At 43.5% G+C, this 15972-nt stretch overlaps 1 protein-coding gene across 1 annotated transcript; it reads right to left on the bottom strand.

Annotated features, from left to right (window-relative positions):
- Positions 1-11372: 11372 nt before the first annotated feature.
- Positions 11373-15972, bottom strand: LOC307227725 (proteasome subunit alpha type-4). Its single transcript, XM_079997143.1, has 9 exons — positions 15898-15972; positions 13982-14008; positions 13825-13867; positions 13530-13692; positions 13289-13366; positions 13045-13133; positions 12437-12567; positions 11844-11967; positions 11373-11588 (listed from the first exon to the last, which is right to left on the bottom strand). Exons 2-9 carry the CDS (start codon positions 13982-13984, stop codon positions 11434-11436), a joined length of 786 nt encoding a protein of 261 aa, XP_079853269.1. The 5' UTR covers positions 13985-14008; positions 15898-15972; the 3' UTR covers positions 11373-11433.

The raw sequence follows: 15972 nt of genomic DNA, 5'->3' as shown, positions 1-15972 counted from the left end.
TAATAATAACTTCCCTCTGTACAGTTTTTCATTAACAGTCATTACCAATATTAACAAACTTAAACTCAAAGAGGGTTTGATCATGTCTTTTTTTTGTCACGGCATGGAGACTGTGTCTTCCAAAAGCTGTGCGGAAATATACCAAACACTCTGCCATTAAGGGCCAACGGCAACAAGAGCTGAAAAACGTTCCCATAAGAGGTCATATTAGGGAGGCTTTTAATTATTGTTTACCTCCAGAGAAACCCTGCCTCCATTTATGGTGAAGCTCTTGATCCTGTGCTGAGCCGTGAGTCTGTAATCTTAAAGACATAGTGATCACAGATCCACATAGGACTTCTATAAACGTCTCAAAATTTCATTAATGGAGGAGAAGAAGACTCTTGAATCCTGTTTCCAAGTAAGGGAAAATCATCACATGGCCAAAGCTGCATGGTGTTAAACTAGGTTGATGGAAAAAAAAACCACTCTCAGCCAGAAAGGGGATGGGATGAATAGATGGATGGATGGATGGATGGATGAATAGAGGGATGGATGAATGGAGGGGTGGATGGATGGATGGATGGATGGGGGATGGATTAATGGAGGGATGATGGATGGATGATGGATGGATGGAGGGATGGATGGATGGATGAATGAATGGAGGGGTGATGGATGGGTGGATGGATGAATGGATGGATGGGGATGGATTAATGGAGGGATGATGGATGGATGGATGGATGGAGGGGTGATGGATGGTGGATGGATGAATGGATGGATGGGGGATGGATTAATGGAGGGATGATGGATGGATGGATGGATGGATGGAGGGATGGATGGATGGATGGATTGGAGGATGAATGGAGGGATGGATGGATGGAGGGATAAATGGAGGGATACAAAAAGAGAATACAGGAAGGGAACAATAGAATACAAATATGAAAACGAAGTGGCAATGTATGGGAAACACCCAAAAAACCTCAGTTAACTGTACACAATGAAATAAAATATGGCAGGATAATAGGAAGATAGACCGCATTCGTGGTTTCAATTCCATATCTCCTTGTGACAATGTTTACTTCAAGGCAGCGCTGGCATCGAGGAAGAGGGACCAGACACAAATTCCACAAAAACCCTAATCCATTTTTTTGTGTATGCTTTGGAGCTGAACGCGATTTTGAAAAATCGTTGCTGTTTCGAAAAGCTCGGAAACTCAAAGTGATTACCACGACTTATCCCTCTGTGTGACTGAGGTGAGTCAAGCCGTGGTGTGAAAGCGGCAATGTCACACCTTCCATCTGCAGCGGCGTACCCTGTGTCTGCAGCCCCCTCTATTTGGCCCGTCGCCAGACACTTGCGGCCCCGGCGCTCGGGGCTCAGCGAGGGGATCGAGATCAAGGGCTTTGAAATAGCAACAGTCCCTCGTCATGTTCAGTCTCATACGCTAACCGGCGCTTTCCCCTTAGGGGTGGCGGAGGGGGTGACACTCCTCCGGGTTCCTGTCTTCCCTGGTTCCTCTACTCCTCCGCTTCCAGTTCTCCGTCGCCTCCTCCTCCTCCTCCTCCACTCCGGGGCGAGCCAGCTAACTCGCTGCCCGCCTCTTGTTTTGATAAGTTAGTGCCGACACGTCAGACCTGCTTCTGATGTATACCACCTGCCTTGGCCTCCGGTTGACCTCCTCCTCCGGCTCCCACTGCAAAGACATTCCTATGCTTTTCTGGGGGCCGTTGTTTACACTGCTACAGATTACGCTGCTCGATCTCTCTCTCGCTCTCCCTCTCTCTCTCTCTCTCTGTCTCTCCCTCTCTCTCTCTCTCTCTCTCCCTCTCTCTCTCTCTCTCTCTCTCTGTCTCTCCCTCTCTCTCTCTCTCGCTCTCCCTCTCTCTCTGTCTCTCTGTCTCTCTGTCTCTCTCTCTCTCTCTCTCTCTCTCTCTCTCCCATCACACCGCGCTGGGCCTCTCACATTCCCAGGTCCATGTAACGCTAAAAAGGAAAAGGGTTGATATTGCTATCTTAACTTTCAGGGGGGGAAGTGTTCAATTTTGGGTTGTTTTTGTGTGTTTGGGGTTGGGATTTCTGTAAATCCTACAACCCTGTACCCAACTAAGTGGTACTCTAAAACAGATGGATGGACATTCCTCAATAAATAACGGCAGAAACGTCCGGGAATGGACTCCTCATGCGGCGCTATTGCAAACCGGCCGGACTTGCTCCTAAGAGGAGATGGACGCTGTGTCTCTCGTACTCTCTCCCTAAAATCCCAGCCCTTGGGACCGGAGACGGAGGGGTTACCAGAGTCTCTCGGCCGCTGCCAAGATCCTCCCACGTACAAGCTGAGCAGGAGCGAGGGCTCAACACCATGAGAGCTCATGTGAACGCCATGACCTCACTGCTTTTAACCCTTTGGGGGAACTAGTGCCGAGGATTTACACCCTAAATCTACTGTATGTGCACTCCCAAGACCGACGACTGACATGGAAGGGAAAAAAGGAAGGAATTTCAACAAACAAAAACAACACAAGAGAGATTTCAAGGGGAATGGGAAAGCGGTTCCGCTGGATTTGATTCAGAAATGTAATCTTTAATGAGATCACATGACAATTTCACTCCGTATAACCTTCATGTGTCTGTCATCAAGGTCTGATAAGTAGAGGCTGGGCTCTGTGCCTGAAAAGTTGTTTTGACAGCACATCTTGTTTTATGAAAATGCATAAAAGCTTATAATATGACAATATTTAGTTTTGTATATGTCAACATTTTGATTGCAGTGGCTATCAGATTTTGGCAAGTAAGAGACCTGTAATCACGCATCAGATTGAATATTGAAAGTAAAATAAATTAAATAAACTTGTATAGGGGGGAAGGAAAAACAAGAAGTAATATAACATGCTCATCTGTGAGCTGTTTATTTGAACTCATCCTCTCACATTCTAGACCAACTAATAATCAGCAAATGAGGCTCCACAACTGCAGTCCATCGCATTTTTTTTCCACAGATAAGAATGCTTTGAATATCCTCGAGGGACTCCCAACATTTTAACTCGCTACCCGCCACGCAGAGGAAATCCTTCTTCCATGAATAACCTTCACAAACCAAAGTCTTCTCAAAGCAATTTTGAGCATTTTGAATTCACACATTGAGGGTGATTGCTTTGAGTGTCGGTGGCAAAGCAGAAACCCTCTTCTGTAAGAAATCGTTTTGTACTATAACAACCGCAAATATCTTGGTCAAACACACCCCCACCAGTGTCCAAAAGAATCATTTGAGTCTCAGTAGAACACGTCTCAGTATCGAGTGGGACCCTTTCGCTGCGTGTTCTGCGGCCCAGCAGCTGCTTTCCATCCACGGTGCAGTGACCACCTACGTGGTCTGGAATTGAGCAGCAATTACTGATCACACAGTGACAAAGCACATTCTCAGTCATTGTCTGAACGGCCACCTGCTGTTTGGCCCTTTCGAAAAGGTCTGGAGGTTTCAGTCATTTAGCAGCATGACCCGTGCACGACTCACACATTCGAGATTGATTATATCGTTGACATGTATACATTAAATTAGCAAGAAACTTGACCGCAGAAAGTTGATGGGAAATCTCATCCAATCTGAATGTAAATTATTGTTGATCAAATTAACCGGATTGTTTCCTTCCAGTCTCCCTACAATCTGGACCCCAGAGTTGACTATCACTATTCCAATATTAAGTGGACAATTTCGTACAAAGACACAAAAAGAAGATTCACAGTCAAAACATCTAGTTGTATAGGGATTATTATTATCCTCAAATACATTGCCGCACCCCAATAATAATAATATATCATAGCTGCAGGCACAAATGCACCGGGTCCTGTTTAGTCGCAGCAATTGCACCAATGAGGAAAAAAAGCAAAAAAACGGAAATAAACGATAACTAACATACTACACCACCACGTCAACTGATATGTTAACTCAAACTCGAACCCGTGAACCATTTGCAGCTTCACGGGTGATTGCTTTCCGAATGCTTGCAAAAGCGTTGCATACTTCGATGAAAAGACAATGCCATTGTGAAATCCTTCATGGGAAGTTTGCAGGCAAACATTTTAAAAACGGCCTTTGGATTTTCTTGGCAAACTTGATGGGAATGATAACTGTGCAAAAAGCCTGCAACAGTATCATCGTCGCAATATTTCTTGGCCGGCCATTTTGCCTGACTCCTGTTTCAAACTGTTTCTTCTGGGCCCGTGGCCTATATGTTCATTTTCAGTTTGTGCATATTCCTCACAAAGGGCAACATAACAAAAAACAACATGTCCTTGTGATGCAGTTCAACATGGAGAAGATGATGTAATCTATGCTCAGCAGATGGTGTCTCTCAAACAAGTGAACTGTATACAGAAATGCACTTCATATATCATTTATACTTGATATTTAGCTTTCCTTAAAACAAAGGATAATGCTTAATTAATTGAAAATGGCACAAATATCAAACACCCTTCTCTAACGTGCCCCCGTAATTTATGGAAAAATCCATTATCATGGAGAAATATGTCTCGTGGTAGGTGAAGTATGTTGGCATTACCTTAAGGTCAATGCAATGTGTAGTAAAATGTTTGATGTATACATAATCGATTAATGTGGCACTTTCTGTAGTTGCCTCTTTTACCAATTGAGAATATCCGCATTGCTGCAGAACATTGTGAACACATCATGCATTAAATAGATTTTCATTTAAATCTCCCACGATTATTTTACCTCCAGAAAATGTATCCAGGTGGTCGACCAAAGACATCAGAGTTTGACAGAAAGCATCAAGTTTGCATGAACGTGGTCTATACAGGACTGCCACAGTTGCTTTCACAGATGCTACCCTGAACATAAGGCATTCGATATTTAGCAATGATATGTACTTCTAGATCCATTTTGGAGTATGCTCCAACATCACCACACTGCTGCTTTTTCAGTTCAGCAAACATCGGCTCACCGTCATCTAATGAAATGCATCTTGGTTTGCTGTGAAAGGAGAAGCGTGGCATAATGCATGTGTTCTGGGTAATGCTCTGCTGTTAATCACGTTTCAGTTAAACAAAGTAAATCTGATTCCATAAACCCTGGATCATATTTAATGGCTTCTGTAGAGGCATGAGTCATTGAACATTGTGCAAAATAATTTTGGTTCACTAAATAGAAACACATGTCGTAGTGGATTTTCAATCATGTCTTTCAATTTGATTGGCTGATGGTGGCCATTTTGTTTATTTGGAACAAATTTGTAGGAATAATAATTAAAAAAACATTTGGACTAAATTCAAAATGGGCACCGAATGAGATATCACCATTCAAAGTAATATGATTGCTATAGCGCCACCAATTGCCAAAAGTACACCTGATTTTTGACAGTGCCTCAGATCCTACACATACCTACTAAATTGGGTGACGATAGAACAATGCGTTGCTGAGTTATGGAAAATTGTGTAAAATTGGCCAATAGGCTCCGCCCAGACCTTTTTGTGACCTTTGAAAAATAATTGTGGCCAAACTATGGGGTGTAGCCAAAATCTGTTGGATAAATTGTATTCGGGGCAGTTCAGACATGCTGTGGTCCAATTTTGGTGAACATTGCACCAAATTAAAAATTAAAAATGGCTGCCATTGAAAGTAATATGATTGCCATAGCGCCACCTACTGACTGAACAATGCCAATTTGATTGGCTGGTGGCAGTCATTTTGATGGTTAGTCTCAACAATTGCACCGATGGCAAAAATGGAATAATGGTTCAATTAAAGGTGCTTATTAATGCGCCTCAGAGTTCTACCCTGTACGTAGATACCAAATAGGATGATGATGTCAGAAAGTGCTCTGCTCCACTACTTCCGGTCTCTCCACTCCGTTACTTCTGGTTCCTCCCGCTCATTCAGAAACGTTGTGGTTTTTAACTAACTCCTAGGAATATTGTTTATGGCGTCCTACAAACTGCGGAGGGCGGTGAAGGCTGCTAAATGGGCATACAGGAACAGTGGAGCTACAGATGGAGCAATGAGACACCAGACGCTTGTGGCCAGGGCTGCGGACTATTACAAGTGCAGCCCCTCCCCAGCCACGAGTGCGGACGCCTCCCTAGCCATCGAACTGAACCCCTTTTATGCGCGGTTTGAGGCTGGCAGCAACAGTGTTAGCTCACCGGCTAATTGGAGTTACACCGCTGGGGATGAGTGCGCACTCTCAGTGTCTTGAGAGTGACGTCAGGAGGGCTCTTATGCGGGTGAACACCAGGAAAGCTGCGGGCCCAGTTGTCATATCTGGAAGAGTACTGAAGACCAGTGCTAACCAGCTAGCCCCAGTGCTCCCTAGGATGTTCAACACCTCCCTGGCCGAGTTGGTGGTCCCGTCCTGCTTCAAGAGGTCCACCATCATCCTTGTGCCGAACAATGCCTCTCCAGCCTGCTTGAATGACTACCATCCGGTGGCCGTCACCTCGTGATCATGAAGTGCTTCGAGAGGCTGATTAAAAATTAAATCTGCGCCTACCTCCCCGACACCACTGACCCACTGCAGTTTCCATACCGGCCGAACAGACGGATGACGCGGTCGCCCAGGTACTGCACACCACGCTCACGCACCTGGATGGCCGGAAGGGGGGCTATGTGAGATTGCTGTTCATTGACTACAGTTCAGCTTTCAATACTATAGTCCGCACCAGGGCGGCTGTCAAGCTGCGGGAGCTAGGACTGAGCACTCCGCTGTGTGCCTGGATCCTGGACTTCCTCTCAGCCCGGCCACAGGTGGTTTGGGTCCGGAGGCACACGTCCAGCGCCCTCACCCTGAACACAGGATCCCCCCAGGGCTGCGTCCTCCGCCCCCTACTGTACTCCCTGTACACACACGACTGTGTGGCCACGTCCAGCTCCAACACCATCATCAAGTTTGCTGACGACACTGTCGTGGTGGACCTGATCACCGACAACGATGAGAAGGCCTACCGTGAGGAGGTGGCTGACCTGTCACTCTGGTGCCGGGACAACAGTCTCCACCTGAACCTCAGCAAAAATAAGGAGCTGACTGTGGACTTAAGGAGTAGATTACAACCGGGGACGCACGCACCGTTGATGATTAATGGGACTGGGTGAGGGGGTGTGTGGTGTGGTGTGAGGATGGTGTGGTATGAGCAGCCACACCTGACCTGGGTCTAGGTAATTAGGGACCCAGGATCAGAGTGGCTGCATACCGGTTTTGCTCGTTGGTTGGACTAACGAGCAACAGGTTCATGAAGAGCCCGCAGGATCATGAAGGATCTTTACCACCCCAACAATGGACACCCCAACTGCTGCGGTTAGGAAGGCGCCTCCGCAGACATGCAGTGAGAACAGAGAGACTGAGACAGAGTTTTTCCTCGCAACCCATATGTATGTGACAAATATCTTGAATCTTGGTGTTATTATTTTAAGTTCAGTTGGGCTGTATTTATTATGACAGTAATATCTTCAGATATTATTTTAATGGCAGGGAATAATCATGATCATGTCTTGTAAGGTTATATTTATTGGCCGTTGGTCATAAAGAGAGCTTGCGGAGCAGACGCCCCCCGTCCGGGGGTGCTGTCACCCGAACCGAGGCACGCGCGCGCGCCCCCCCGCAGCCGCTATCTGCGGCGCGTGCCTCTCCGCGCCGCCCGTGCGCGAAAAACCGAATGCTGCCTCACAGCAAGAAGGTCCTGGGTTTGATTCCCGCCTGGGGCGCTGTTGGCACCGTGCTCCGGCGGGTTGTCTCCCGAATAGGAGCCTTTCTGTGTGGAGTTTGCATGTTCTCCCCGTGCTCACATGGGGTTTCCTCCACCTCACGTCAGTAAGTACCCCCACCAAAAACATGCACCCATCATTGTCTGACCAGCAATGGACATTTATCACCTGGTCCCCGGGCGCGTCCACGTATGCTGCCCACTGCTCCTGGCTGTGCCCCCGGAGGAAGGACAACCCAGGATGGGTCAAAAGCAGAGAATCCATTTCACCGGCCACCATCCAAGCATGTGCATGTGTGTGTGTGTGTGTGTGCAAGCATGTGTTATAGTGTGGTGTGTTGCGTGATAAATAAAGACTGTTTCTGTTTCTTTTTCTGTTAAATCGTTAATCTCCATTGCTTTTAAACACAACTCTTGCGCGGCACAACGGACTTCCGTGTGTTTTTGTTTTTTTTTTTACTAAGTCTTTCTACAGATATTGTCCAATGCCCATCAAACTTGGACCACAGTGTGTCTGGAGCGCCCTGAATACAATTCACGGCCGGACACGCAAGCGAACCTCGTGGGCCCCCGTGGCCACCAGAGGGCCCCCAAGGGCGCTTGAAATGTCCCAAAAGAGAGCTTCAAATTTGTTTTTTTGTTTTTTTGGGAAAGTTATTTTATTCATTTTATTTTATTTTTTTGAAATGCCACCAAATCCAGACACATACGAAATGATATTAATTTGTGTCTTAACACATTTTGAGTACGAATGCCCCCACTACTGAGACGAGCCTGCACTGTCCCTTTAAGAGTCGCCACTTGATGACGTCGCCGCCGCCGCCGCCGCTCAGCCCGCGTCAAACGGAGCGAAGCCTCCAGCGGGAGCCCAGAGAGGAGGCTGGTGCCGGCGGGAGGGTGGAGACCCTTCCAGAACACACTCCCCCCTCGATGGCCACTTTGAGACTCTCACTGCGCCCCCTCGAAGGGAGGCCCGTGGGCTGGGATAGCCCTGCGCGCTCCCCGTGGGCCGCTGCGTCTGCCCGGAGCGGAGCCTCCCCGAGCTGCACGGAGCGGACTTGGCGCCACTCGAGTGTCGACGGCGGCCGGCGCCTCTTAGTGACGTCACAGACGACTTCGCCGATTCTGCGGAGGAAGTGGAACATTGAGCGAGTTTGTCAGAGGAAGAAATACGAGTAAATGTCGAATTAAAGTCGTTTGTTTTGGAATGTTTCCCGTTTCTTTTCCCGAACCTTTTTGTCCACATCTGTACATCATTTTCAAAAAAAAATATTTCGCTTCATATTTCATTGTTGAATCGTTTATCTTGCTACAGGTTCATCTGTTCATTTCATGTCATTTAAGTAATGTCTTTTTTTACATGTTCATGTATTTTTTATATACAGTAAGAAGGAAACTGCTGTTCTAAGTTATTTGATTTGAATTGTTGATTATTGTTTTGCACGTTGCAAACTTTATACATGTTTATTAAAAAAAAACATTTTTTTACTTTAAACCAAATCTTTTCATTGTTATAACTTACCTTGTTGTATTGTGTTGTACATGCGCAGTCTCAGTGATGGCATGTGACGTTTCGTGTACGTCAATTATGCCGTATTTACGTAGGTTTATGTATTTACAGAGATTTACCATAGCAATCAAATTTACCTAATTTTATTGGTGACTTTTTTCTTGGATAACATTTTCAATAAGTTACATTTCCATCAAATACGAAAAAAGTTGTGGTATTTCTGTGAGTAATTACCACTTCACGGCTTTTTGGTGGATCTGGAACACATCACTCTGTCGCACATTTAAGTGGACTCGTGGTCACAAGTTTTTGTGGACTACTTTTTTTTTCTTCATATTTTTCATTAATCCAGCAAAGTAAAAGGGACCATGAAGATAAAATATCAATTGAACAGTTCTACAGACATCTACCAGGTAAAAAGGTACATATACACGTAAATGCATAGTTTGTAATGTTGAACCATTACAGAGCGACCTAGTCTACAACGCACACTGGACACGGTGGCAATGGACATTCTGAATCAAATCTGTACATTTACAGCAAATAGTATGATGGCGTCGTAAGGCATCTTATTGTAAATCTGATCTCCTTCATCTTGTTTAATAGTGGTGTCAGTCAAGCAGGATCAGCTGAATATTTGCGGTCAAAGTTGTTCGGTTTTCCATAAATATCTGTTCCGTATGTGGATCCATTTGGATGAAACAAACTACAAGATGCTTGTGACATACCGGTTTAAACGACACCTCAACCGTGTCTGTAGCTTCTGTCATTATTGTGTTCCGGATCGTTTTAGCCAGGTTGTACACATTTTGGCACGAAATGCATTGGACCACGTTTCGATCAAATTTGTTCAGTTTGTCACTAATTTCTGCTCCATATGTGGATCCATTAGAATGAAACTTCGACCACGGGGTGTTTGTGACATACCAGTTCAAACAAGATGTGAACCGTGTTCGTAGCTTCTGCCGATGTTGTGTTCCAGATAGTTTTCGATTTCAAAATTCAGATAATTTTCCCAGAACAATCTCAAAAGGGGATCCATGAGCTGGATCCCTAAAAATAATACATCTGAACAAAAACAATAGGTGTCTCGCCCTTCGCCCCTAATTATAACCAAATTAAATTGCAACTGATTTTCACCGTGCTAATTCATCTTAGAATAAACTAAATGTATGATATTTAAATGATTTTTCAACCTCTATAAACTTGCATTTTGATAAAATAAGGAATATATCAGCAGGTATTGAAGCAAATTGTACTTGTGTCACCAAAGAATCTGCCTGACAAAGACCTTTGTCATTAAATATGTTTATTACAGTTTAGTTTGAAAATTGTGTACTCTATACATGTACATTATTAGATAAATGATTATTTTTACTACGGTCAGTGTGTTGCATACGGTTTGAGGAGGACGACAGAGAGAAGCGATTGTCGTCACAGAGAAGACTAAATATGAACATCCAAATTATCCTAATTCAGTCATGTCCGGCCAAATTGTCTTCAAATTCAAATCTCTTTAAATAATTCATATTAAATGTAATGTACATTTTGTTTTGTTTTGTTGTTGATTTTTCTTTCTGGTTATTGTGAGCTTCCTAGGGCCTGATGCCAACATTCTGCAACACTGCTGCTATATCACGTTGTACTGCTAGTACCATCTAGTGGCAGAAATGCTGTGATACTATTGATGTGACTTTAAATATACATACATGATTATATCAATGTCATCTTGAAATTTTTTCCCCCATAAATAAATAAATATATTTTAAAAAGTAAAACATTTAAGAAACTTACGGAGACCACAGTATATCAGGGAATACTGCATTGTAGATCTTAATAGAAAAAGTTGGTATTAAATGTATGTACTTGATATATTATATGTTGACCTATTTACTATATCTAAGGTGATCCATAATGCAGAAAACCACTGTGTCAAACACCCTTCTCCTCCTGCCCTAATGAGGGAAACATTCTGGAAGGTGGGGGACAGTGTTTACATGTGGAGCTGGGCCTCCTTCCAGAGGCCGCAAGGAGATAAGACAAGGGAGTCTTCACGGATACATAAACATAGGCTGGGCGACTCTACTTAAACGCCAGCGCAGGCTTTTTCTTTTTCTTAGAAGTCTTCCCCCTTGTTTTGTGGTGAGTGTAGCGACAGAGACACATCCAGCAGTTATCAACATGTTCTTTAATGAAAAACACACCGCACGTCACAGGACCTGGCGTCCAACGGCTCATTTGTCCTTTTCCTTCTGGTCTCTCTCTTTCTTTTCCTTCTCGGCCTTGGCCTCCTCCGCCTCGTGCCTCTTGATGAGCTCCTCCACCTCTTTCTGTTTCAGCACCTTGATCTTCGTTTTCCCCTCTTCCCGAGTCAGGGTGGCGATCTCCACTGAAGACAACAAAGCATCGTGCGGATCACGAGTTATAACCTTCATGAAGCCCATGCTAGGATTATGCTATGATAACCACACCCGAGATAGTTATATTCTAACCAAGCCAAGACCAGCTGACATATTTACAGCTCTATAGTGAGTACAAGCCAAAACAAGCTGGCAGGATGAAGTATGTGTATTTTCATCTAAATCAACTAATAAGAAAAGAAAACATAGTACTTTTAACAGAGGTATCTTTTCTTAGACCTTACCTTTTTCTGCAGAGAGCTTGCTGACATCCATAGTCTTGTTGAGGACTTTGACAGCCAAAGCCAGAGCAGAGGAGAGCGACATCTCCCCCTCTTTGAAGTCCTGCTTCAGCATGGACACCGCGGCCTTGGAGCACAGAGTTCACCCCGTCACACGTACAACAGAGCCTCTCTCAGCCAATTTCAACACCATGCGTGGAGTTAACAAGCAATGATTGTCCGTAGCACATTTAAAGCTAAAAAACTGAAATATTCAACCAGGGGATCTATAAAGAGATTTCACAAGGTGTGGCCCCCCTTTTTTGCTTTGAGACTTGGAACCATGGAAAATCCATGGAACAACCTTTTGATTCTGTCTTTTCACTTTGTTGTTTGTTTATTATCTTTTGAGAAAAAATAATATTTCTTTCAAAAGGATCCTTAAAATATACATAAATTACTAATATACTATGTATAGAACAATAATTCATAAAAATATATTTATTATACAAAATGTACCAGGTTAATAATCTCACACCAATATGGCAACAATATTAGAATATTGGTGTCAGAATATTTACTCATAAATGTTGTCTAGTCTGCAGGACTGGACTCACAGCACTGTTGTTGCCGATGCAGGTGGCCTTCCAGCCTCCGTAGTTGCCGCTCGGGTCACTCTGGTACAGCTGGAAGCCGTAGTGTTTGTCCCAGCCCATGTAAAGCAAGGAGACACCAAACGGCCTCTTCCCTGTTAAAAATACAAGATTATGGGGAGGTGTCATTTCCATAATGTATATTAGTGGCACACTCAAGTGATAATAATATGCTGCGGGTTTAAAATTTGGAAATAAATAAAATGTAACTGCCAGCATAGGAAGAGGTAAGATATGGAGGAAGAGAGATCTAGAGGTGCCTTTGCAGAGCATGGTATGTTTTAATAACATTTTACATACAATCTTTCAGTAATTATACCTTTAAGGACTGGTCCAAGTAACAGATTTAGCTTATTGCAATAGCAATTTTTAGACTCAAAGATCATTGGGTTACTTTTTTCTTAGTCTCACTTTTCAAGTACAGTATATCAAATACAGATTACTTTAGCACCTCAATATACTTTACACCATCAATGATGTTAAAATCCTTAATTGTAATATCAATGGGGATTTCCAAACAACAAGGAATGCTTCCTACAGGAATTATTCTGCAAAGAGGACTGGCCATTTACCTCCAAACTGTGTGTACGCTTGCTTGATGTCGCACAGCGCTGTAACCAGCTGCTCACAGGGGATTGGTTCCTGATATTGTAGTAAATATCTGTGAGGAGAAAAAAAATAAAAAATAAAATAAAATCAGCAGTGACTGCTGAGGAAGTATTGAGGGAATCTTTATGTGTAGGGTTTAATGTGACGAAGAAATGAATAAAATGAAAATGAAACAACAAACATTGATGATTTTCTTCTGCAACTTACCTCTGTGCAATAAGCCGAAGCTCATTTGTGAGCACGTTTGCATCTGACGTGATCCCCGCAACGCTGCAAGCCATGTCTCTAGGAGATGCATGTTAAAGTGAATACCACTGGAGGTAATGAATGAATGATTGATATGTTGAATCTCATTTAATATGAATATTTTAAACAATCTCACCAACTTTAGATCATCAAGACTGGCTGAGCAGAACGCAATTGCCGTCCATCTATTAGATCCACTTACTGATTAAGTTTGTAGATTTTCTCTGAGAAGAAAACTTCATCAAGCAACTTGTGGATGTTCCTCCTCTCTGCTGCTAACAAAACTCCATCATTGGCCAGAATCCCGAGGCACGTCCCAGCGTGACCGATGGCTTCCATAGCATACTCCACCTGATACAATCGGCCTGTAAAATATGATGTTAATGTGTATTTTCATCATATTCTGGTTCTCATCCAGAAAATACAATTACCAATGTGACACATTCGTCTGTTGAAGAAGCTTGGCACGGGGGCTTTTCAAAAAAATATGTAATTACCTTCAGGCGAGAAGATTGTTGTCCTGGAGTCATATCGGCGAGACTAAATGAAACAAAAACTTAATAAAGCTCTTGAATAATACAATACAACATTTAAAACAAAAGAAAAGGTGGTTAATATTGTTTTTGAGATGTTTAGCGAACGACTGACACTTACCATTTTTATTTGACTCTAACTTCAGTCCTGCTTAAAAAAAAAAAAGAAAGAAAAAAAAAAAAGATATGTCATCATCATATAGAATACATCATAAAGCCTGAAATATATCTGATGGGTGATGCATCACTAATGCTATCTATTAGGGCTGGGTGATGGACAAATGCAAATAAATAAATACTGATATATCACACAACAAATAGCTAATAATAAAATAATTACAATAAAAATAAAAAAATAAATTGCAAAATACTATAAACCTCTGAATAAACGATTCTCACACACACACACACACACACACACACACACACACACACACACACACACACACACACACACACACACACACACACACACACACACACACACACACACACTGCTGAGAGTAACACGTAACTACTACTCCTATCGGTTCTTTTCTTTTTTTTGGGGGGAAATACTAAAACAAATTAAGAGCAGAATTAACACTGCGTTATGTATGTATATACACATACAGTACATACATAATACATGATTCGACTATATGTATCGCCCACGATCCTTGCCCACCCCCGGCGAATATATCGTCAATCGCCGGTTGTTGGGCTGACGGTTGTCCTGACGGACGTGTTGGTACCTACCAAAAGTGGTCCAAGGAAGGACAACTGGTGAACCGGCAACAGGGTCATGAGCGCCCATGGGCTCATTGATGTGCGTGGGGAGGGAGGTCTAGCCCATCTGGTCTGATCCCACAGAAGAGCTACTGAAGCACACATTGCTGAAAATGTAATGCTGCTATGATAGAAAGGTGTCAGAACACACAGTGCATCACAGCTTGCTGTCTATGGGGCTACTTAACCGCTGACCGGTCAGAGTGCCCATGCTGACCCCTGTCCACCACCGAAAGAGCCTACAATGGGCACGTGAGCATCAGAACTGGACAATGGAGCAATGGGGGAAGGTGGCCTGGTCTGATGAATCGCATTTTCTTGTAAATCATTTGGATGGTCGGGGTCAGGGTTTGATCTAATTGAGCATCCGTGGGATGTGCTGGAACAACAAGCTCGATCCATGGGGCCCCCACCTCGCAACTTAAGAGGAATTAAAGGATCTGCTGCTAACGTCTTGGTTCCATATACCACAGGACACCTCCAGAGGTCTTGTGGAGTCCATGCCTCAATCGGTCAGAGTTGTTTTTTGCAGAATGAGGGGGACCTATACAATGTTAGTGGTTATTAGTGGTGGTTTTAATGTTGTGGCTGATCGCTGTATACACACTCAGTGTGTGCTTTATGAGGTTCACCTGTACAATCCAATGGAATCAAATAGACCAGCTCTGCCTTGAATTCTACTTTTATGAGGCTTAAATTGTTGTTTTTGTTGACATAGTCAGAAATGTGTAAATTCAAATATATGTTTAGGACTGATGTCTTAGTTACATGTGGTGTTGACTGAACTACATTATATTAAGGTGTCCAGGTTGACATACACGAGGGGGACAGAATATAGAACACCTCTGAATATAATGCAGCTCAGTACAACAGCACCACCACCGCCATGACATCGATGCCAAAACATATCATAGAATTAACACCTCTTATATGACAGTGTAAATATATATGTGTGTTAATTATATACTTATTTACATGTACATTTATATGATCTACGTTTGCATATAATAAATCCATGCATAAAAAAAACCCCGATGCATTGTGTTCCTCTTACTGCGATGGGAATGAATTTGCAATATGTGGTGAGGCTAGCACGTTAGCACAACAGCCTAGCTGCGTGACCGGGACTAAAAGAGGTCACTTGTCACTTGGAACTATGAAAGCGTCGCCTCGGTGCGTTTCTCTGGGTCTCATGTAGATGAGCAGCGCTGTTACTGATGGAGAGAGAGAGACCTGAAGCGCCGCTAGCGTGTGTGTGTGTTGTCCTACCTGGGTGGGATGTCCCAGCTTCTTCCGGTTTGGACTTCTTCTTCTTCTTCTTCTTCTTCTTCTTCTTCTTCTTCG

This window comes from Zeus faber (assembly GCF_960531495.2).
Source record: "Zeus faber genome assembly, chromosome: 3".
Classification (NCBI taxonomy): domain Eukaryota; kingdom Metazoa; phylum Chordata; class Actinopteri; order Zeiformes; family Zeidae; genus Zeus; species Zeus faber.
The sequence above is the reverse complement of the archived record's forward strand: the minus strand, read 5'-3'. Positions and strand labels throughout refer to the sequence as shown.

Bases quoted from the DNA above. Each gene is read 5' to 3' on its own strand.
- LOC307227725 (XM_079997143.1), bottom strand. The intron at 11,968-12,436 runs GTGAGTCCAGTC...CTGTGCTCCAAG, and splicing joins GCATCGGCAACAACAGTGCT to GCCGCGGTGTCCATGCTGAA. The intron at 11,589-11,843 runs GTAAGGTCTAAG...TGTTGTCTTCAG, and splicing joins CAAGCTCTCTGCAGAAAAAG to TGGAGATCGCCACCCTGACT.